Source organism: Argiope bruennichi, chromosome 10, assembly GCF_947563725.1.
Source record: "Argiope bruennichi chromosome 10, qqArgBrue1.1, whole genome shotgun sequence".
In the NCBI taxonomy this organism is placed as follows: domain Eukaryota; kingdom Metazoa; phylum Arthropoda; class Arachnida; order Araneae; family Araneidae; genus Argiope; species Argiope bruennichi.
In genome coordinates, this window is record NC_079160.1 from 4,244,986 (window position 1) to 4,269,305 (window position 24,320).

The window sequence follows — 24,320 nt, forward strand, 5'->3', positions numbered from 1 at the left end:
TAAATAAAGATGAATATCACTTTTCTGTCTTTCATGATAGTTTCTTTGTGGCAAAGAGGCCGTTTAACATGATAATGTTTAGAGACAAGTATATGCAGCATACGTGATTTAGAAATAGTGCAAAACCTTCCACAAAGTCTAGAGTTATTTGAGAGATAATTGAGTCTAGAGTTACCAAAACAGAAGAGAAATCACTTCTTGTTTAGGAGGTACTCACTATAAAAAGGATTTTTCCAAAATTTTAATTAGATGGTTAAAAATTTATCAAAATTTTTACATTTTTCCACAATAACTTTGGTGTATATTATAACACGAAAGACATTTTTTGCTTTTCACTTTAGCTTTTGAATGATATTAATTTTATTTCAGTTTAATATTTTCTCCAATTTTAATAAATTATTCAAAATATTCTTAAGTATATTTTGGAATTCTTAGAAACTAAATTCAAGCACACGAATATTGCAAAAATATTAAATACATTTTTGAGCATGTTATTGTTGCTATTATTAAGAGTGCATTGTAAAAATAATATAAAAGTGATAGAAGAATCAATCCAAATTCATTATCTACCTATGAATCATCTAAAACATTATGGAATCTCTTTTAATCACCCTTCCCTTTAAAATGAAGAGCAGGATGTCACCACTCCATGTCCTATTCATAAACACATTAACTGAGATTAGATACAATATCGCTACAAGAAAGTGCTTTGTCATATGGGTGCACTATAAATTTTAATTTTATCAATAATACTAATTTTATAAAAGCAGTTTCTAAAAATATATTTTTATTAGCACACTAAAAAGTAGATTTATTTTATTTTAATTATTTGCTTTGGTTTTAAACTCTGATTTATAATTAATTATAATAGAATATTGAAATCTTTTTCTTCTCAAATTCACCACCAGAAGATGCAATTTGAATATTCAAATAATTAGCATTTAAACTCTAAAAATATTAAAACAGTGTATTGTCATCGAGGATACACAAGTGAACAAAAATTCAAACCGAGAAATGTATGAAAAATCCATTACAAAATTCCATCTTTATAGCATAAAACAAGTTCAATAAATTGTTGTAAAATATTAAATTCTTACTTCTTCTTCTAAGACTCCCAAAGGTGGCTCACTTGAGCACAACACACACACTTCAACATCTCTCAGTAAATTCAAAGTTATTAATCTATTTGAATTCTAAAATGAAAAAATGACAATAAATATCTGAATCCCAAAATATAATTTTTATTGAAATACATAAAAATACCAGGTTATTTATATAATTAATACACTAAGAGGTTAAATCAGAGAAACAAATAATTTTTATTACACCAATCACTTTTGGAGATCAATCAATGTACACAAAATAGGGATCAATAGGGAAATCTAATCCAGGAATAAAAATTACTGAAACACACACAAAAAAAAAATTAACATCTACTATATCTAAAAATGCCCACAACTTTTTTTATAAAATAGGTGTTATGAAAATTCTTGATTAATAAGGATATTTCAGACAAAATGATTATTCTTAATAGACAATTTAAGATGACTAAACAATGAAAAAATTTTTTATTACAACAATGGTAAATTTATAAAAAAGTACCTTTAAGAATCTATTAATGCTAGGATAAAAAAGCACAGGATAACTAAATTTCTATGATTGAATAGATTTTAAATTTTATAATAGTATAAATAAATGGTTCTTAATATTTAAAAAATTACAAGGTAAAAAAATATTGAATTTTAACATTTAAATTTATAATATTACATTATTAGAAGAAGACTTTTTAGGTCATGTATGTTATATTAAAAATATAACATTTTAAGAAGCTATTACCAAGAAACATAAAAAATTTCATTTCATCTGCAAATAATAAAAAAATTGAAGAAAAGTTCATCCCATGATGCTCTTTCCCATACATTAAAGTGCATTTTTGCCAAATTTGATTTTCGGAGGAAATAGACTGTCTCAAGAATGCCAATAGACTCACATACATACTTGCTTTCATTGCTGACAGAGACAGAAAAGTTATGATTTATAAAATTATGAAACAATTCAATTTGGCTCATGAGAATAATATGAAGTAATTAAAATTTGAAATATTGGGTCTAAAATTCATTTAAATCGGAAAATGTATTAAAATAAGAAATATAAGAAAATAGGAAGAAAAGAAAAAGTTTAAACAATGTTTCAATGTAATTTTAAACTAATCATTTGATAAAAGTTGAAGGTTATTAACTCCATCAGTGATAGCAAATGATAATATAAATTTTGGGCATAACTGAAACTGATGGTCAATGAATATGATTCTACATTATTTTGTAAAATATTTTGATTTACTTTTGGTTTATATATTCTTTATTTTGTTTTATTTAACACGAAAAGAAATTATTTTTAAATGTTTCAAAGATATTGCTACTTGCAACATAATCTTTCAATCTTTTTTTTAAAGGTAATTAATTATTCAGTTAAAGGAAACCCAGTCATTTCCAAACTTGAATGCTAGGTGCTTTTTTTTGTGTGTTGTACTACAGAATAATTATGTCTGCAGAAAGAGAAGTTAATATAACATAGTACAACAAAAAATTAATTTTTTTATCAAAAGGAGAATTCTAAGAAATAAATGCTATTGAAATCATCCTGTTTCAAATTCATACCATATCTTTTATTATAATTTGAAATCTTATTTTAAAAGAAATAAATGCATCTTGTATCTTGCATCTTGACCGGGGCAGGTTGACACCAATTTTGATTTAATTTTTTTTATATTTTTTTGGTAATGATTAAATAGCTGATTTGTATTTCAATACATTCTCACATCCTTTGGCTGGTAAAAAAACGGAATTAACAACAATTTGGTTAAAAAATAAGAGGGCAATATCGAGTTGAATGAGCTACATAAGTGTCAGTGCGCCCAGGGCCCGGGGTATGTTGGCACCATACGCGGGGGCAAGTTGGCATTATATATTTGTACTTTACTTAATTATACTGTAGTACTTGTTTAAAAAGAATTTTTTTGAAAATATGTTTTAATTAAAAGCTTTTATTAAACTAAAGTTTAAATAATTGAATGTAACTAAAAATTGCACTTTCGAATTTAGGAACATTTAATCACGATACAAAGAACAGAGATTGGAAAAATGTTTTAACATCTTTGTTGTCCCAATGGCAGTGGCAGAAACATTTTTATATCAGTCATTGAGACAACTGCTATTTCAGCATCAATGGCAAAAATAAATGCCATCGTCGTTTTAGAACTTTTTTTGAGGAAACTTACCTTCCAATCTTGGGGGTTCTTTAGCCCCTAAGAATGGAATTTTAGCCACGAACAGCACAGGTGTCGTTCTCGTCATCTGACCTCGGTTTAAAATTATGAGGTTCGTACCTAAATAGCTCTAGTGTTGCTTTAATACGGGACTTTAATATAACTAACTAACTAAACTTCCATGAATCAGGCACTTTCCTTTTTAAGGAAAGAGCAAACTGGTATATAAAATTGCGTACTTCTTTCGGACTGAGACCAAAATAAACATCTGAGGCTCGGTTTACATATTCTGCGAGATTTGCTTCCTCCTGACAGCTAAAAAGATTTCTTGTTGTCAGGTAGCTGAAAGACATTCTCGGCTTTTGAAACTTTTTGGCAATAGCGTTTTAGAGAAAGCAAATGTATCTTATACTTTGAGCACCCTTTGAATAGGACAATTCTTTATGAAATAGCTCTTTTACTACTTTTAAAAAAGGCCTCCGAGAGTCGGAACTCGATTTGTTGTACTATCTCTGTTTCTAACCATGCTTCTGAAAAAGATTTTAATCGTTCAAAACACAAGGCGCCAACATGCTCCATCATGTCATTTTTATTTTAATTCCATTTTTTTCTGAAAATTAATTAAAAGACATATCAATATGCTCATGAACGTCAAAATACGAAATGTATCATCAAATAAATTTCATTGCTAATATTGTATACTCTAGAAGAAAATCAAGTGAGTGGTGAATAATTACTTTTCAAGCAAAACATAAAACTTGACCGCTGGTGTCTGCAGATTCACATGAAACTGACTAAAAATTTCTGAGCGTATGAAGTCATACTTCCTGCTCACTCTGTTCGCACTTTTATTGCCATTTAGTAGTTTTTAACAGTGCTATTAGCCGAGTGCCAACTAGCCCCGGTCTCCCCTACTATTTAGTACATATTACCAATACAAGTTGAATACACACCTGTATGTTAATCTTACTATTTCCACAACTTAGTTGCAACACAATTTCAAATATAGGAATTAGGGCAGGATATATATGCTTTGTTCATTAGTTTTATGGGCGATGAAACATAAGCACAATTATGCCAGTTTTTTAAGCTAAATATGATAAGGGCATGAAAGGATAATACCCCCCCCCCAGATGTCATTTTCTCTTATTAAATGAATGATGATGGTAAGAGAAGAAAAAAAAATGGTCTAGATGCCATTTACTTCCATTGTGCCACTGGGCCCTAATCAATAAATAAGAAGCCTTAGTTCAATTATTTATTGATCAACTTTACTCTGATCTGTCATTCTTTTTAATTGATCTACAGTTACGTGTAAACAATGCAATCATTTGGAATTAACTTGCAATCCTTACTACTTTGCCTTATAAAAAGTAAAGCAACATTTTATTATGTTAAATATTGAAAAAAAAAAAAAAAAGAGCTGTCATCAAGAATTATGCAGAAAAAGGCGTATTTCCCCCTAAATATGCATAATTATCAGATCGTGAAGGTATAAAATATATTAAAAATATTTGCAACAATACATTAAATAATATTATTTTTTTATTTAACTAAACCTACAACTTCTAAATGTTATTAAAATATGTTACAAATATTTTGATTTGGTACTTTAAATCGTCAGCAAGCAAACATACCTGCGGAGAAGATGTTGGCAAATATATAAGAATCTCTCGTGATAAAACTTTAGGTAAACAGTTCACATAAAAGCAAATTAAATTTTGTTCCTGATTAGTTAACGTCCACCATTCTTTTGAAGCTACAACAACTTTGCCTTTAATTAGTAAGCATCCATATAAGCTATCAGCAACATCCAAGAATTGGTTCAAACATTCCTGAAAAAAATTCAAACGTTTATTTTATGTAAGACAACTTTATGATTAGCCAAATTTAATAACAGTCTAATAATAATTTGCCAAATTATCCCACAAAGTTTCACAGAAATCACGTAAAGTTGGAATAGTAACATTTTGGCGACATTGGTACTATGAATCGTGTTATAAGGGGCGGATACAATGGGAAGGGATGAGGGATCATGATCCTTTCCAAACCTTAAACATTGTTTCGTAGTCCGGAAGAAAAGATGCCCTAAGGTTGACCACATTGAATTGATCATATCAATTGTTTGATAAAAAAAATCTTTGATTGAAACCGGTTACGTAAAAGAATAATATATATATTTTTTTAATCTGCCTTTTTGTAACCTTACATATCTCATCTTTTTTTTAGAACTTTATTGATGAACGGTCAATTCGCCGCTGGGTATTCTCGATTAAAGTTAGTTAGAAATATTAGTCGTAATATATTCTGTTCAGTGAGTCAAGGTGGCGTGTCTATAAAAGAATATTATACGTTATATATTCTATTATATATGAAGAGAGTATTATATTACATTGACGGTTAGCAATCCTGGAGGCTTTAAATAACAATTTCGCTAATATTTCTTTTTATTTCCAACGGAATTAATTATTTAAAATTTGAAAATATTGTCTTTAATGTAGCATTTAAATATGGGCATATGCCGTATTTAATTTTAAATGCCTTTGCTGACCTTCCCCCTCTCAGAAAATTTCGATATTCTAGACGTGAGCATAACCCATGCCTAAAATGACAGTCTGAATCCACCCTGGTTACATATCTCAGTCTAGACGAAAGCGGTTTGTCTGTACGACTATTCTCTTGTATGGAAACATATTTGATCTATACATTTTACTTAATTACTGCAAAGAAGATCTTAAAAACGCCATTCTCCAATTCTCTTAGCTTATCTTCGTTATCGTAATCTAACAGAGATGTTCATTCATTCGCTTGTCTTCTTACGTTAGCTCAGTGATGTGGCTAAAAAAGGTTTATAGGTTGGGGACAAGCAAGACAAATGTCCTGAGAGCAATGACGATGTGCGCAAAAGTGCGGAATAAATTAGTTGAAATCAATGAAACTTACTCTCTTCCAAAACTAAAATAAACAAAAATTAAAAATGTTCGCTCATAAGCAAAGTTTGTTTCTGAAATACACAAACGAGTCTATTGAAAACAATATTTTGATTCAGCAGCAAAGGCAAATATATTTCAATTATTTAAGGAAATGATGCTAATACTAAGTAAGCGAGTTAGTGGTATTTGATAAACTAGACTCAACCTAAAGTAATAATAATAAGCTCGGAAGGTCATATTTCTATTCACCAAACATTTTTATTAATTAAAAAAAGATTATTGTTTTAAAATGTTTGAAGGTTATTTAGAATTGCTATAAACTTAACTGAATGAGAATAATTGCAGTAAACATGCTGCAATTATTCTCTGGTCCTAGGATTAAATTTTATCATTAGAAGCGCCAAACAGAGAATTATAAGCATAAAAAGAAGGGGGAGGGGGATGATGGAAGAAGTTATTATTTTTGCTACTTTTGGACGCTGGAAAGAAGAATTTTATTCAGGATCCTATTCATATGCTTTATATTGCCAATGACTGTGGCACAGATGGCTAAGTTATTTTCTTAGATTTATTGCATGGAGAAACAACTTTCCGAAGTTATCTGAAATACTATGATCTTTTTCAACAGAAGAAGGGGGGGGGGTTCTTCTATCACAAACTAGGGGTGTGATGCCCAAAAACTTTCTCAAATAAAAATATTTGTATATTATTAAAAGCATGCTACTGGCGAACAATTACAAAAGAGCCTATTAAAGTGCGATTTCTGGCAGTCTTTTCTTCCCTCCAATTCATTGCTTGAATACGGTTAGCATACAAGCATCAAAAATCTGAATTTTGAAAATCTTTTTGCTTCCATTGCTTAAAATCAAAACTGGGTACAGAACTACAAGTGAAATGCCCTGATTTCACAGATTTCAATCATGCGTTTTTCAGTTTCACATTGATGTGTTTCAGAAATTACAGACAAAAGACTGTCAACCGCTCAACAGATTTGATTCCATATTTGATACTTATCTACACTTTAGGTGTTAAATCTGTGCTTCAAATTTCATTTATCCAGCTCTCTTCCCTTTGTAGTAATCGTGTTAAGTATTATTCGGATAGACACACTTTCTCTGAATAGATTTCGTTCAAAATTTGATAGAAACATACACATTCCGCATAGAGTTCATGCACCGCATTTCATTCGTCTCACTCAAAACGTTTTGGAATGATCGCGTTCACAGGTAACATTTGAAAATGCATTTTTCGGACTCGGGGAGATCTGAAGTAGAGATTCGTCAACATCTCGAGTTCCGAATTTTTTGATGACAACAATACTTTTTCTTCTCCTATACGAGAAAGTAAAAAATGCTGGACATCCTTGGAAACTAGATCCATTAACACCCTATTCATTTCGACACTAAAGCTATCTACTCCTCACATATGGAAAAAGGGGCATCCACGGGATCCATGCATCGATGTCAGTTGCAATCACCATTTTATACATTAACTGCGATTAAAATATTCTTCATATATGTCCTTTCAGACGGACACACCACGCATAAAGAATAAAACAATAAATGTATTCCATTCGAATGTAGCGATGTTTAAAGAATGTAACTTACTTGCAGGCTGTGTGTATCAGTAGCTAATAAGCAGTCACTAGTCCGAGTCAAATCACCCATATTGCCTTTGTCTTTATCCAATTGCTTCAGAAAACAATCAACCAATGGATGGCAGATCTGTAAATAGATAATAGTTAGAAGGGGGGAAAAAACAATTTTTAGAACCACACTTCTATTAGCATAAGATTTCTTCTTTTTCACTTCTACTTTTCAGTCTTTAATTAACTAATAATTAAGTTTTGTAAATATTAAAAAGTGTATAGTCATTGAGAATAGACACGCTAATGCATAAAATTTCAAAACCATATCAGGAAGTGGGCAGGAAAATGGATCAATAATTCCATTTTTGCAAACATCCGATAAATCATATTAACCAAAAATGAGAAAAAAAAATTAATCAAAGTGGTTTTGACACAAAGACAGTAAAAGTACAAAAAAAAAATTATTTTTAATTAAATCTAATCATCTCTTGGTTGCTTAATGGTTGGAATAAAGCAGTTGTGACTTGATTAAACCATTAAAATAATGTTTCAACTATCGTGCTAAAAATTTTACAGAAAAGTGTATAAACTCTTACTTATTTGTTAGAAGGAAATGCTATATTTGTCTTCATTGTTTTAATACACAAAATCTAGTCTGATTACATAATCTATACATTTAATACAGAAAAAAAACATAGAACTAAAAAATATGTTTAACTAAATCGATAAGTTATAAAAATTCAATATACGCATAGAATGAAAGGCGAAAGAAAAAAAGAATAAATTTCATCCTATTTTAATCACAAAATTAGAAAATTAAAGATTGAACTCTTGAAAATTTTCATTCATTTATTTTTTCTATAAATAAGCAACTAAATGTGCAACTTTAATTAATTTGCTACAAATTGGAAAATCGAATCTAAAAATTTAAAAAATGACTGAGGCTTTTTTAAATTGCAGCTTTATAATATAAAGAAAATGGTTATAACATTTTAATGCAAAACAAAATTTAAATAGTTGATAAAATAGTTGATATGTAGCATAATTAATTTCATATTATGGTGAGCTAAGTACTTTGCCAAATATTTCATTTTTAATCATTTTTATGTATTTTGAATTCATCTTTACATTAACAAATTTTAACTTGTTAAGTTTTGCCTCAATAATGCAGGGAGAAATTATAAGATGTGTAAAAACATCAAAACAAGATAAAATTTGTAACAAATAATTAATAAATTAAAAATTAGTGAACTGATAACCTAAACAATACTTCATCCATTATCTTTAAAAAAATGCATGCAAAACGAAACAGAAACAACATTGCAAATATTACATAAAACACTGCAATAATTATATTGTATGGAAATTTAATACATCCCAGGAGCATATCAAAATCCTACAAAGAAAAGTAGACACCTTCTGAACCGTATAACCAAAACTGATACAACCAAAGCCAAACTTTTTTTTTTTTTTCAGTTCCACATAATTATTTCCTCCACTTTTTTTCTATTTGCATACAAGAAAATATGAAATATATTATTTTTCAATGAATATAATTTGAAAAATTTAGAGAGATTTTGGTGAAAGAAATTTCTTTGTCACATTCGATGTTCATTTTCCTCACCTTCCCACCTTTTTTTATTTTTCAAAAAAGTGGGAGGTTTTAACTCAATTAAGGTTAATTCAATGAAACTAAAAAAGTTAAACTCAATTTTTTTCTATTTAAAAAATATCTTACCGCTATAGCTCATGTAAAATATTATTTGGGACAACTGATGTGAGCACATAACTCAAAAAGACTATTAATAAAAAAGACAATCAAAACAATAAATAAAATAGATAGATTAAAAAAAACACCTTTCTTAAAAATAATTTTAAAAACTTATAAGTAGAGCAAATAAAATTTCATGCTATTTATAATTCTTTGCAATCCAGTGATATAACTACAAAATGATAGGACTAGCAATATGCCAAAACCCCAGAGTCTGGCAACCCTAAATCAAACTTTCAGAAAATTTACAGATCTACTAATTACAAGAGAACCACTTTGTTTCATCAAACTTTACTATGTTTTAAACCTCTGATATAATTTCATACTATTCCTATCAACTAGCAATGGATTTTTTTGCAAAATTACAATAAATAAAATTCTACTTGAGAAATTTTAGTAGACAAGAGAAATGATGTCATCTAGCAATACCACTAACATTATTTGGCATAATTGTCAGTTTTTAAAGAAGCAAATTTTTAGTGATTCTAAGCTTGAAATAAACAATTTTAAATGAATTGCAATTGTGTGTTACTGTGTCCAATTCCATTTTCTAAACATTTTCCAGAAACCCTGTATTATAGTTGTATTATTTGGGATAGGCAACATAAGCAGAAGGATTAAAACTCAGATATGAAACATAAAATTGACTGTAAATACTACAATAGTAGAATAGCTACTTTATATAATTTCAACTAATCACTTACAGAGCAGCTGTTAAGCAGCTCAAAGAAGATATTTGAGTTCTGGCAGTAATTAGTCTTTTTAGATAAATTCTTCTATTCGTATAATATATATATCATTTTCTGATTTAAAAACAACACATATCCGACATTTCAGTCTCTATGGATGTACATAATTGCAAAAGTGTTACCAGTGAAGTAGCTGTACTCTCGATTATGTCTTATAAATATTCAATGGGATTCATGTTGGACGATTTAGAGGCCAAATCATCCGTTGGAATTGTCCAGAATGTTCTTCCAGCCAATAGCGAACAGTTATGACCCATTTTTAAGAACCCGGAAAACTGAAAGAGACGGGGAACAGGGGAAAGTGTGACATGTCTGCAAACGCACAGGTCGTTGGATCGTGGCTTAATGAAGCCACGTTTTTCTTGTTGTCTAAGGTTCAGCCAATATGATCATGAGTCTAGGAAAGCACTGTCAATAAAGGTACTCAAGTCAGTTTACTGCTGCCATAGCCCGTTAAAGTCAAATTTAGCCGTTTTTGAGACTGCGTTATGTCTCACACTGATTCTTGAAATTTCGCGCAGTGTTGCTAGTCTATTGATACTGACAATTCTATGCGTAAGTGGCTGGTCTCGGTCATTAAATGCAAAAAAAAAAAAAAAAAAAAAAAAAATCGGCCACTGCGTTGTTTACGGTGGGAGGTAATGTCTGAAATAAAGTATTCTTGGCACATTCTTTACACTGTGAATCACGGAAGGTTGAATTCTCTGAAGATTTTCGAAATGGAATGTTTATACGTCTAGCTCCAACTACCACTCCGCGTTCAAAATCTATTCATCTTATCGTGCAGCCATAATCGCGTCAGAAACTGTTTCACATGAATCACTTCAATACAAATGAAAGCCCTACTAATGCGCTGCCTATTTCTGCATTCCGCACTACTACTACTATCGATATTATTACTATCTCATAAATTTTGTCACTTCAGTGTATGTCATGAGCAACAACCATTCCCCGCTGTTTTTCCTTTCAAAATGTGAATTAAAAAAAATCTTATAACAAAAACACAGATATTGCCGAATGTCTAGCCGTATACTGTTATTGTCATGATAATTTTCAAATGTACTATGTGTGCAAGAATGCAGCCATCTGTTTTTGTCCTGTGTAATGAATTTTCTGGATACATTTCAGTTAAGATGACCCAATTCTCACAATGAAAAAAAAAAGACATAAGTTGAAGGAACAAATATCATAAATAAATGAAACATCTTATTCATTGTAATAATAATACAGAATATATTGTAATAAGATAAACAAATAATAAAAATATTAGTAGGATTTTATATTGTAATTATATTTATATACCTATTAATTATCCATTAAATGAGTACTTTACCAATGAATGAATATTTTTTCTCAAGATATCATTTTCCAGAATAATTTGAACAAAAATATCCTTTATATTAAATTTTACAACTGGAGCAGTCGAAGTATCGCGATTCAATCTTATTCAAAACTCATTGCAACCGGAGGGAGAAAAAAAAATGCTTAAATTGCTGCATTAGTTTGAAGAAAGTTCGATACAAATTCACCATAGTTCATTTCAATATGTACATTTTTGAAATGATTGGATATTTCCATTCATCTTTTATCAGTTTCAATGCATATATTTATCTATTGCACTCATTTTTTTAGAATTTTAATATACATTTAATATATCCATTTCTTAAAAGAGACAACTGTCATTAATTTAAATACCAGGCATTTCTTTAGATAAAAAAATCATTACAAGATTTAATATATGTTCTATACTTGCAATGAAGTCAAAACTGCTATTATTTTAGACCATTCTTTGATAATATTGGCATACTGGATACTGGATTGACATACTAGATATCTAAATTTGAAGATATTATTCATCTAAATCTGACAGTTTTCGTTTTTATAGTTAAAGGAAGAAATTTACCTTCAAACAGAGACTTAGATTGATGGATAAATTTATTCAAGATAAGAACATTCTATTGCTGAAATCTGCTTATCTTCAATCTTTTGAATTTTTTAGAGGAAAAAATCCAAATTGGTGCACTTAATTATATACAAAATATATTCATATTTCCAATATTTCCTTACTGAAAAACAATTCCAGGATTTTAAAATATTTATATAAACTTAAAAAATATGAACAGGGAGGTTTAAAAAATTATAGAACATACTCCATAGTGAGTATTAAAATAAGCCATCTAAGTTTTGTATATCCCCAAAAGTCTTTTGTATTCAATATTTGTTTCTTCACAAAATTGTTATAAGTAACTATACAGTTATTAAAATGATAGAAATACAAATGAATTGTAATTATTATACTTCATCAAATATGGCAAATGATGTTATGTTGATTACATTTGGCAAAACATGTGTATTACAACCTATTCATACTACTACATAAACTTATATACACATTATTTACTTCTGAATCTTCACTCACCAAAGTTTATATTTTTATTATCAAATGTTAGTATAACAATGTTGGATTTCACATTTTTTTAAATTATTTTACATAGGCAGTTGACAAAATTTCAGCACTTTCATCCTCAGTGGATTCTAAATTATTTTTAAATTAAATTTTTATTAATTTATTTTATTAATTAAATTTAATTTGAACGATGTAAATAATATTAAAATGTCTAACTAGTGTTAGATGTAAAGTTATTTCATGACTTATATCAGATAAAATCATTACAAATGCTTCATTTTCTAAGTTTCCTGCAAATACTTTTGACAACAATTTTTATATAATGATTTAATAATAGCTTGCATTTTATCCTGCCAAATGAAAATAAAGCATTGTAAAAGTTTTCCAATAATTTAATTGTATAATGAATGAATGAAAATAATGGAAAATTTTTATCATGAATTATGGCATAAGAAGCATATGTTCTCTCTATTACAGTTACTTGTTTTTCATCTTTATAATAATTTGAAGCTCATTCGTTTGATAAATATTCATGTTGGTTGATGCTATAGGATCTCATAAGAGCAGCTCTGCAACAAATTTTAATACAAAATTATTCTCTGAAAATACTGCAACAAACAATGATATTTTCTTGTTTGCTTTTGATATGAGGAATTTCCATTCCTCCTATCAATGACAGATATCAATTTTTCAATTTATTAGGAAAATAGCAATTCCTTTTTTAAAATAATTTCCATGCTTAAAGATAATCTAAAGTTAAAAATAAAAATATATAAAACAATGCAAACACTTTAAGAACAAATAAAAATAATTTTAAAATCTGGAACTTAACGACATAAACAAAGAAACTCAATTAAATTTTAAATTATTTTATATTTTTGTTGCCAACAATTTATATAAATTTGAAAATAATATCATACATATTTGAAAACTTGACAGTCAATTAATAAAGCATGAATTAAACTTATGAGTATGATCGAAATTCATTAGGAAATTTACTTTCAAACATATGTGCAGTTTTTTAAGAAGTAAAGAAAGTTTTAACAACACACTCTCTCAAAGTCTCCCTTGCAGATCACATGCATTCATGTCTCAATGCACTACAGTGAGTCTTGATGTATTATCATGTCTGTCAAATATGCAAATATGTCACAATACATGCAATCGATTGAAGTAGCATCAATTCTTTACAATTTAAATATCAAATATCAAAAGAGGCCATGCGTTTTGAAGAGAGTATAACTTACAAAAGAAGGAATATTCTTTGTAAGGGAGGTTGATAAGTCACTTTAATCTTTCCGCATTCCTTGAGTGTGCTGACAATTGTATTTCCTTTATATTGTTCTCATAAAGCTTTTGTCACTAAGAGGTGAAGCAATAATTTTTTACTCTTATTAGTATGTCAGATGTAACTGCAATTGCAAGAAATGCTTGTGAATAGTGTCACATGGATTTCAATTTTTATTCTCCTTAATTTATAAAAATTAGACTTCAAGGATAAAAAAAAATTACCTATTGAATTCAATTCACCAATTTTCATCATTTGGTGCAAACTGTGAATTTTTGACTTAAATATAATATTATAGTAGTTCATAAATGCTAATATTTTTATTGAAAGAAGTGACCTGTCACTGCACCATCAAATACAGCTGCAGTAATGATTTTTTTGGAAGAGGGGAGAAACTTGCATTTGTGTTTCCATTTTTTCCCCCTTCTGTACAGTTTCCCAAATAGTTTAATATATCAGTTTTATTTCTAGGTTCTCTTTGGTTTCCTTTATCAGATATGTGAAAGAAGAAGATGTTAATTCTCTTAGTCGAAAAAAGCTTTCAAATCTGGCTCTCTTATTTTGGGAAATTATGTATATTTAACAACAACAACAGAAAATTAGAATATTTTCACAAATTATCCTATTTTTCATTTCATTGCCTTTTACTGATATATTAAAGGTTATTTTTTCTCTACAAATGTATTATAATATGTATTAAATATTCACTTCTGGTTAAATGAAGCTCAATGCATTCTTAAGGCTGAACCTATTCAAATAATCTCAAAGTACTGGGCTTCTGATTATTTTTAAGTTACAAGTTTTTTACTTACAAAATAAATTAGCTGAAAGATTTTTTTGTTTTGTTTTTGTTTTATAGTACTTTTAACATTTAATTTCAATTGTTTTTTAAATTGAAAGATTAGAAGACAATATCATTCACTTTAAAAGAAATATTTCTTTTATCTCTAATTCCTACAACTACTCCTTGGCCTTTCATTAATGTTCTGTTTTCCTAGTGAAATTTAACATCAGACACATGATTTGCTGATGAATTTACTTCATAGAAACATTGAATATATTTTAAAAAATTGTTTGGGGTTTCTATAAGATCTCAAACATATATAAACAATTAGCAAGAATAGTATATAGCATCAAAAGTAATAGTCCAAGGACACATTTTCTTTAATGTGACAACTTGAAATTAATAGAATGAACAATGAAGCAACAATGTTTCTAGCTACACAATATTATCCCAATAACTGAATGGGGAAATTCCAAAATTCTAGTCTTTTTCTATTCTGTTTTGACTTTTTTTATTATTAGCCTTATTTAACAATATTTCTTCTATGCCTAATTATGAAAGCAATGCAATATCATTGTAATTACTTCATGAGCATATCTGGCTTTTTGAAATTTGTGGAAATGTTAAACAGGATTCAGTTACAGCTGCACCAATAATGTAAGACTAAATGTCTGAATCCAACCCTGTTAAGCAACCATTCACCGAGTAGATATAAAACTATATTTGATATTTTCCACCATACTATATTTTTGTCTTCACCATGCCTATTTCGAAATTTCTATTGATTTATTATTGTGCAAGTTGCTGATCTACAATTATTGCCATTGCTTGGGTTTTACTTAATTTAGATGTTGCAGTGATTGGATTTTATCTATATATGGATTGCAGTACATTAATTAAATTTCATTATTATTGGAAATATTATTTCCTCATTAAAAAGAGGAAGCAATGTAAAATGCCTTTTAATTGCCAGTATTCTCGAATTTAAATTTGGAATGGAAAATAGCAAATAAAATTGACTGTATTTTTTCTTCATAATATTTGTTATTATTAATGATTTTCATAATTGTACCAAGCTAATCATATAGACAAAATTGTCTTCATAGGAATTTAAACCTCTAGTAGATGTGTGAATTAAGAATATTTATACTGAGCATTGTACTACATATATTATATACTTATATTTTTAAAAAATTGCATTTAATTTTCATGAATAATCATTTATTATCCTCATATTAATTAAATAAAACTTTCAGTAACTGGTTTTTCACAAATTTGATTTTTATGTTAGTACGTATAAGAAATATACAAAACCACCAGAAGATTAAAGGAACTATACATAATGGCTATCCTTTATTATTTCTCCTAGGCATAAAACATTGATGATTGATATTGGATGTTTGTTCTATTCTTTAATATTTGTGTACTGAATTACTTAAATGACAACTATCATATTTAGATGCTGAATTATATTGTAAAGATAAAAATAATATACATTTTGGAATTATAATGCAATATTTAGACTTCAGACTGCAGGATGCTACATTTAAAAATGAATTCTACAAAAAAATTACTATGTATGTGAAATTGATGCTTATTATATTCAATATCAAGTTTCAAATTCCCTCGTGCTGTTTTGCATGGAAATTTGGAGAGGAGGATGCCAGCAAAAGTTCATTTGACTATGAATTAAAATTGTGAGATCTGTCACAAACCAATTATTGTGTTGGTAGAAAATGGATGTAAATAACATTAAGTTAAAGTTTAATTTGAAAACAATTCTTGATCATGAACTTTCTTGAGTATCATTGTGATGATTTCCTTGCTGACTAAATATAAGAAATTAGTCAAGAATAGTTCTGCTATGATCTCAGTTCCTCTAGTTAATCTTTATTCATATAATAATTAAATATAATAGAATATAAAGATAAATATTTCTTTAAAAAATAGAATTTTGAAAAACATTTCAATAATTGTCATTTATGACCAAAAAGAACTCAAAAACTTAGAGTCTTAGGCATTTTAGATACTTGTGTAATAACTACAGACAATTCCGGGGAATTTGGCTTAGCTACATGCAAATTATGAACTATAGACTTAAATGCATATCACTGATGAACGTAGTCAATAGACTAGTCTTTGATATTTTTGCTAAATTCAATAAACATGATGTTGGCAATTATTTTTGGTGATTAATCACTATTAGGCAGTTAATATATGAATGCTGCATTTTATATTCAGTAAATGGTGTACTACTACATCACAAAGAGCATATTGGTTGCAAGAAGTAAAATTATTTTTAATTTTCCAACTGTATTATTCAGAAGAAAAAAAAACATAAGAAAATCAGATATACATACCACTAATGACTTCTGAAGCTTCATAACTTCCCCAGGTTTCAACAGCTGATCTAGCCCAATGAGCATGGCCATTCCAGCAAAAATATTGTCTAGTAAATTAGACATATGACAGTCACTGCAAGCATCATTTTTTGTAATCAATATCAAAACCAATCTGTTAAAGGAAGAGAAATTCAGAAAATATATTTCATGAACAGCTTCATTTACAAATAATAATCTTTTCATTAAAAAATATTTTATAATATCGTATTTGCCATATCAGGTTGTCAAAAGTTTATTTAAATTAGCATCTTTAAATTTTGCATGCTATTATAATTAAATTTCACTAAAAGTATTAATGAAAACTAAAATCTCTTTGAAATGCACAGTTTTGTTCCCTATTCATGTTCGCCATCCGTTTCAAAATTAAAAAATAATTGAACTATATTATCTGAATAATATAGAACATGCCTTACTAACCTTCAGTTCCATATAATAAAACATAAGTGAATGCCAAGCAAAAGCACTGACATTTTATAAATACCTTATAATTATTTAACTGAATGTTGCCATTACTTTGTATCACAGAAACAAAGGGAATAATGTAAATTCTAATTAAATAATGCACATAAGTTGTCATATGATCTGGAAAAATGAAAGACAATTTTTAGACTTGAAAACTAATTAAAAACATTAACATACATATTGTACTTTTTGAAAAAATTCTGCAACAGTTACTTTACATAACTTAATTTGTTTTAATTTAGTCACTTTTTAGTTTCATAATCAATCTATAAGACAGAAATTTATTTTACCTTTTATGATATTCCCGCCAAATAATTTTCTCTTCAGGTGTAACTGCTCTCTTTAATTCACTATTCCTCAAACGAGTAAACATATGAACACCATTTAAAGAACCAATAGCTGCGAAAGGAAGCTTCTGTGAAAAATAAAAACATGCCCATTAAGCATTTAAATGTAAATAAGAAAAAATCCGCTAGAATAATCCCTTCGCCTGAATGAAAAAAAAAAAAAAAAAAAAGGATAAACTAAAGAATGCAGTACCGTCGACAAACTTATTTTTTAAAAGCGACAAATTACCAAATATGACAACTTAATCAGATCATTTAGTTAATATTTCACAAGTTTTCGATTGTCTGGAACGATTTGGGCAAAGCTTAGCGAAAAATGTATACTGTGTTCTTTAGTTTTACCAAACTATTTTACCGATACAACTTCCCCCGAATTTCGAGTGAAAATGGGTACGCCACCATCAGCTGTAAGTACCGCTAAAAAAGCCATATTAATTTAATGTTCAAGGAACGCAGATCAAATATGACAATTTATTTATTTATTTATCAATGAACTTCAGCGTTGTATCTTCACCGAGACTCGTTAACCGGAGGACGCTTGAACCCCCCATTTGAAGTTGAAAGGGGGGAGCAATGGGGGAAGCAGCACTGGAGGACGGATTTCATTCCGGTAGGGATGGAAATGGGGGAATCGATGTATGGTTGCTTACGGAAAAGCTTTTTTCGCCAACATTTGAAAATTTATTTACCCGCCAAGAATGAAGCGCATTTTTGGAATGTATAGGGTGGAGTGTGGACGAATGTCGGTTGGATCTATGATAAAGGCAGACCTTATTTATGCACGATCTTTTTTAATAAAAGAATAATACCGTGTTATAATATATTTATTTTTGCTCTTAATTAAGTTTTAGGAATCCAATTTTTGACTAGAAATGAATGTTGACTGTGGCTGGGAACTTGGGAAAGCTGAATTTTCTACAGGCTCCTTCTATTTATAATTAATTAAATGGCAAGAAACTAATATGTTAACTCATAATTAAATTCTATCTTCTATTGGTTTGTTAAAGGAAATTTAAAGTTTTCACAAAGTAATGGAATGAACTTACAAGTTTCATTTAAATTCTTAATGGAAGTTAAAAATGATGCTTTATTCGGAATACAAATTCGATGGAGTTTTAATTTTATTTCTTGCAATTTGGCTGTATTCATTGGAAAGTATTTTAGTTTTTTTATACTATTAATTTTAATGCCCATATTTTGTTTGTTTGTTGTTGTACAAAGCTAAATGTTTTTTTAAAAATTAGCTAAAAATTTTTATAAATGATGCTTTTAAAAAATTATATATATATTTTTACCTAATTAAGTAATAAATTAGTGTTATAGAACATTTAAAACATTTTTTATAACTGCAGGCATGCTTTGATTTTGTTATTTGCTAGTATTTATAGTAGCAATAAAGCATTTATATTTTGTGGTCTAAAAATTGCAATAATAAAAATCTGTAATCTCTATCTTGCAGTTTTGTCCATTCTTTTTTTTTTTTTTTTTTTTTTTTTTTAATGTTGATAATGTGCATGATGAACTCTTTAAAATTTGTTTTCAAATTGAATAATTCATACTTTTAAAAATATGCATTGTAAAGATATATATATATATAATTTTAGCTAAGTTTTTGATAAAATATGGCTTATTCTCTGTTAAGAAAGTATGATAACCAAAAATCCTCAAAGGAATCATCTAAATATTCAATATTTTCTATTTAATAAAAACTAATTTTTGTTTTGTTAAAATAAGATTTATATTGAATTAAAAATTATATGCATAAGCTGATTAATATTACATGATTTTAAAAAGTACTTTTTCAATACATATATTCTTTATTCTAATTTATTAATTTTTTTTCATAAATGCTTAATATACTTATTTATGCATACAGCAATTTAATTCTTCTTTTAATGCTAAAAATCAGAATTTTGATTGAAAGTAGCCAAACTAAATTTGAAAAGGTAATAGAATCAATTATTTCTAATTATACGATTGGTGTAATAATATTTTAAAAGAAAATTTGTATTAAAAATTCTAATATCGTGGATAAATTTGTTCTAAATGTTGAATTTTCTATTTTTATAATAATGTACAGAAGTTAAAACTTTTAAAGAAAATTTGGAATGTAATTTTTAATTTCAAAAAATAAAAATTATTTTTTAATTTAATATAAAAATATTAGTGTATTCTAAATTAGTCAATAGAATTTTCAATTAAATTGTAAAATATCATTTGTTAATTTTTGCATAATATTTAAGTCATATTTTATTCAACACTTACATTTTCTCAAGAAATTTTTTTTTTCTTAGTTTTTTGAAACTTAATTTCTTCTTATTTTGATTTTCAATAATAATTCATGAAATAAAAATGATTTGCTTCACAAGCATTCATTATTTTAATATACAAATGTATATTAGTTAACCAAACCATTAACAAAATAAACATTTACTCCACCTTAAAAAATGTTATACTAATATTGTTTTAACTGATTCAAATGAGTGGATAAATACCAAGTGATGAATAGTTCTGAGATATTGTGTAAAAAAAAATTATAAAGGATGATGAAAATTCTTAAAACCTATAAAACTTATATAGTTTATATACCTACTTTATCTTTTACAATTAAGGTTTTGACTAAATTATTAAAAAAGACAATTTCTATGAGGATATAGAAAAAAAATGTTTTAGGAAAAAAAAATTGGAAAATAATCTTTTTTGTTTTAAAGTAATGAATAATTACAATGGAATAATGAATTTTAACACTGTTTATGTTAAATTGAAAAAAATTATTTACAATTTAGAATCAATAATAAAAATAATTATATTAACTGAATCAAATTATCTGCAAATTCATTTGTTCAATAGGAATTTAATAACTTGGAGAATATGACTTTAGTCACTTGGAGACTTTAAATCAACTTCCATTGTCCCCATTACAAAAACGTAAAGAAAGGCTAATTTCCAAAAATAATTTAGTATTGATTCAATTCACCTTCAGTAAAAATTTTAAACTACTAACGCAAGTAGGTTAAAACTGTATGAGTGGTTTACATATATCAATTGGATCAATAAAAGAAAATAGATGGCAATCAACTGAAGACAGATTTTATTCATTACAGAAAAAAGGATGGACAGAGAATGAATAATATCAGAAGGATCACAAAATATGTTCTGATCATTGTTTTGATGAAGGAGTTTGTATGAAACCAGTATTTTAAAAATCAAAGTAGTTTTGTACATTTTAAATGCAACTGAAAGAACTTCCTGGGCCATTGTATTCACAAAAGAAGAAAAAATAAATCTTTTAGCATATGAAAGAGCAGTTGAACTTGGATATGTATCATATAATTGGGAACTTCTAAAGAGAACTTGACAGGAAAAAACTTAATGAACAAAGAGAAAGCACAATCATTTACAATTGGAATATATGAATAATATATTCTCAAGATATTGTATCGAAGCTGATAATCTATACAACTCCTCTCAAAATTCAAATTCTACCTCTAAAACATGATTCTTATTAATGCTTAAACCACAGCCTGAAAATTGGAAGGAAAAAAACTGTAAACAGTATCTTTCACTTTTGTTTCCAATATCATTTTAAATAAAAAAAAAAAAAATCTTTCTTTTTTTATTTAGTTAAAATTACTTTTTAAAAAATCGTCTACCTCATTATTATTCATTGTAACTAAAAATAACTTAAATTAAGTATGTTAAATGTATGATGTGTTATTCTTTGTTTTTTTATTAATTTTTTAAAAAAATTATGAAATAAAAAAAATTATATGCTTCCCTCCCTTTCTCTCTTTTATCTTTATACTTTTTCTGCCTCTTTATAACAGTAGCATATAAGATCATACAGTTTTTTTTATATGAATACTATTAATTGAAAAATAAATAACCATTGTGGATATTTATCCTTAAAATTAGATACCTGAATGCCATCACTAATCAACTCGCACTAAAAGAAAATTTTACTTTTGAAGAAAAATAATTATTTTGCGAATAAAAGAAACCTTGGTTAATGCTTCAGAAGAAAATTTCATAATTTCCAAATGTATTTTTTGAAGTTTTAAATACTAAATCTGAATGATAAAATGGTATTTTAACAAAATTTCGAATATGGCTGTGTTCATTTACCTAAGCATTTTTATTGAACAAATAAAATATCTTGAAGGGTACGAGAAATTGTGTTGTTTCAAGATGTCATAAGGAATTGTTTACCTCGTTTGTAGATTTTTCAGCTACTACTGCAAACATAATATTCCATTTTTTTTCAATGATTATTGTTATCAAATAATATTATTGCTGTCATACTGCTTTTTTTTTTTTTTTTTTGTAATCACTATATTGCATACAAACAAACGCGTAATGTTGAGTGACAGAAAAAACAAGTTTAAATTAATGACAAAAGAATAAATTCATCTTTACTTGATTAGTTAAATTTTGATAGTCTTGGGAATGAAATGAATTTTATTACAATAATAAAAATTATTGTAGAAATACATTCTAAAATATTTTTTTAGTTTATTTATATTAAAAAGATAATTGTATGATAATGAAATTGATATCAATAAAAGGATTTTGATATTAAGTTTGGAAAATGGTGTTAGTATCATTTTTGTACAATAATATATTTTGGGAATTATAAGAGGAAAACATCAACATTTTGTTTAGTTAAAATTATAACTGGAAATTTTGATGCATTGCATCAAAGCACACACTTTCATCTTTTAAAGCATGTTTGATAGATTTTCAGTTTCTGGAGTCGGCAGTCTGTCTTATAACTCATGTTAAAGTATAGATAAATATATGAACAACTATATATTTCTTCAGTAAGATTGAAATTACAATTGCATATCTGTATATTGACCTAATGTCATTCTTTGATTTGATATCCACCGGAATGCAGCATCTTGTAAAATTTTTATTCATCTACTATTCTATTTAAAAATGAAGGGTTTTTTTTTATCAATTAATTTTAATAAACATTATTTTGATATTTTTTTCTTTAGCATTTTAATCATCCAAAATAAAATTGCTTAAATGTAGTTTCTCAAAGAAAGCTTATTTGCAGAAAAGTATTTCTTAGATAGCGCAGTAACCGATGCTTTTATGAGCATAAAGAAAGAAAAATAGATACTTATGACAGTTCTGTAATTGATTTTTCCACTTCCATCTACTTATCTATCTCTGCTGCTTTTGAAAGGCTACCCCAATTTGCTTACGGCAACAAAACCACCGGGTGGTGGTAAGCAGATGCGCTCTTATCTAGTATCATATGTGCTAAAGTTGTAGGATTAACAGAATTTAATTACCTTTTAGAGAAAACTTGGTAAACAGTTAGAAAAGCTGTAGGGAATGCATATTTCTCATTCTTATAATGCGAGTGATTGATGGATAATGATTCTTTTTTATGGGATGATCAACATTTTTCCCACGCGAAACTTGATAATTACACTTTAACCCATGCCTGGAGATGGGAAAATTCAGTGAACTCATGATCTAATTTCCTTCAAACAAATGCCTTCATTTTATAAAGGCAAATGAATAAATTTTTATTGAATTAAAAAAAAGACAAATTAAGGAATAATTAAACAGACAGTTATTTGTTTACACAAATGATATAACAAAGTATTTGACATTCGCATTGGTCTGTGAATATCCATTTTGAACGGATGATTTTTAAGTAAAGTTGATTAAACTGAATCTATTTTTCCCTTGTAGCATATAAATATTACAAACACTTGATAAAGAATATTGGAATTATTATTACGATTTATTTCTTATTTAATACTTTTTTATCGGTGTATTTTAGTCAGTTTTTGAGTTCGCTGTTTTGAGCTGCATTTTAATATAGTTAATGTTTTGATAGCAATAATGGACAAAACCATTTTTTATACAACCATGTCGAATAAGTTTTATTTCAATATATAGTATGTATAAATAAATATATATATATATAGAGAGAGAGAGAGATTAATTAAAATTATAGTTGTAAATTTTGATAAATTGCCTAAAAGTACACATTTTTATCCTCTAAATCACGTTTGCTAAATGTTAAGCTTTGGGGAGGCAGTCTGTCTTGTAACTCATGTTAACATATAGATAAACACATTAATAATTATATTATTCTTCAGTAAGAATGAAATTACGAAAGGGTATCAGCATCTTACTCTAACGTTATTCTGTTGATTTAATATTCATTAAAAAGGACAGAGAAGAGCTATTTGGAAGACAGCATATAGCAAAATTTTTATTTTTTTTATTAATCTGCTTAATGATGAAGATTTTTAACCAAAAAATTTTTATAGCATGAGTTTTATATTTTCCCCTTTC

The 24,320-nt window shown here is 27.6% G+C and overlaps 1 protein-coding gene across 3 annotated transcripts in view; it reads right to left on the reverse strand.

Annotated features, from left to right (window-relative positions):
* The window catches only part of LOC129988902 (protein fuzzy homolog), a 34,211-nt gene extending 15,677 nt beyond the window's left edge, over positions 1–18,534 (reverse strand). Inside the window, exons 1-6 of one of the 3 annotated variants that reach the window (XM_056097189.1) lie at positions 18,226–18,505; positions 17,940–18,064; positions 17,146–17,299; positions 7,806–7,922; positions 4,903–5,100; positions 1,098–1,193 (exon numbers count right to left, since the gene is read on the reverse strand). In XM_056097189.1, coding sequence (XP_055953164.1) covers positions 1,098–1,193; positions 4,903–5,100; positions 7,806–7,922; positions 17,146–17,299; positions 17,940–18,022 — 648 coding nt within the window. In that variant the 5' untranslated portion in view covers positions 18,023–18,064; positions 18,226–18,505. Of the gene's footprint in view, positions 1–1,097; positions 1,194–4,902; positions 5,101–7,805; positions 7,923–17,145; positions 17,300–17,939; positions 18,065–18,189 lie in introns of all 3 variants that reach the window. The other 2 variants (XM_056097190.1, XM_056097188.1) reach the window with 2 other exon arrangements.
* Positions 18,535–24,320: the final 5,786 nt, after the last annotated feature.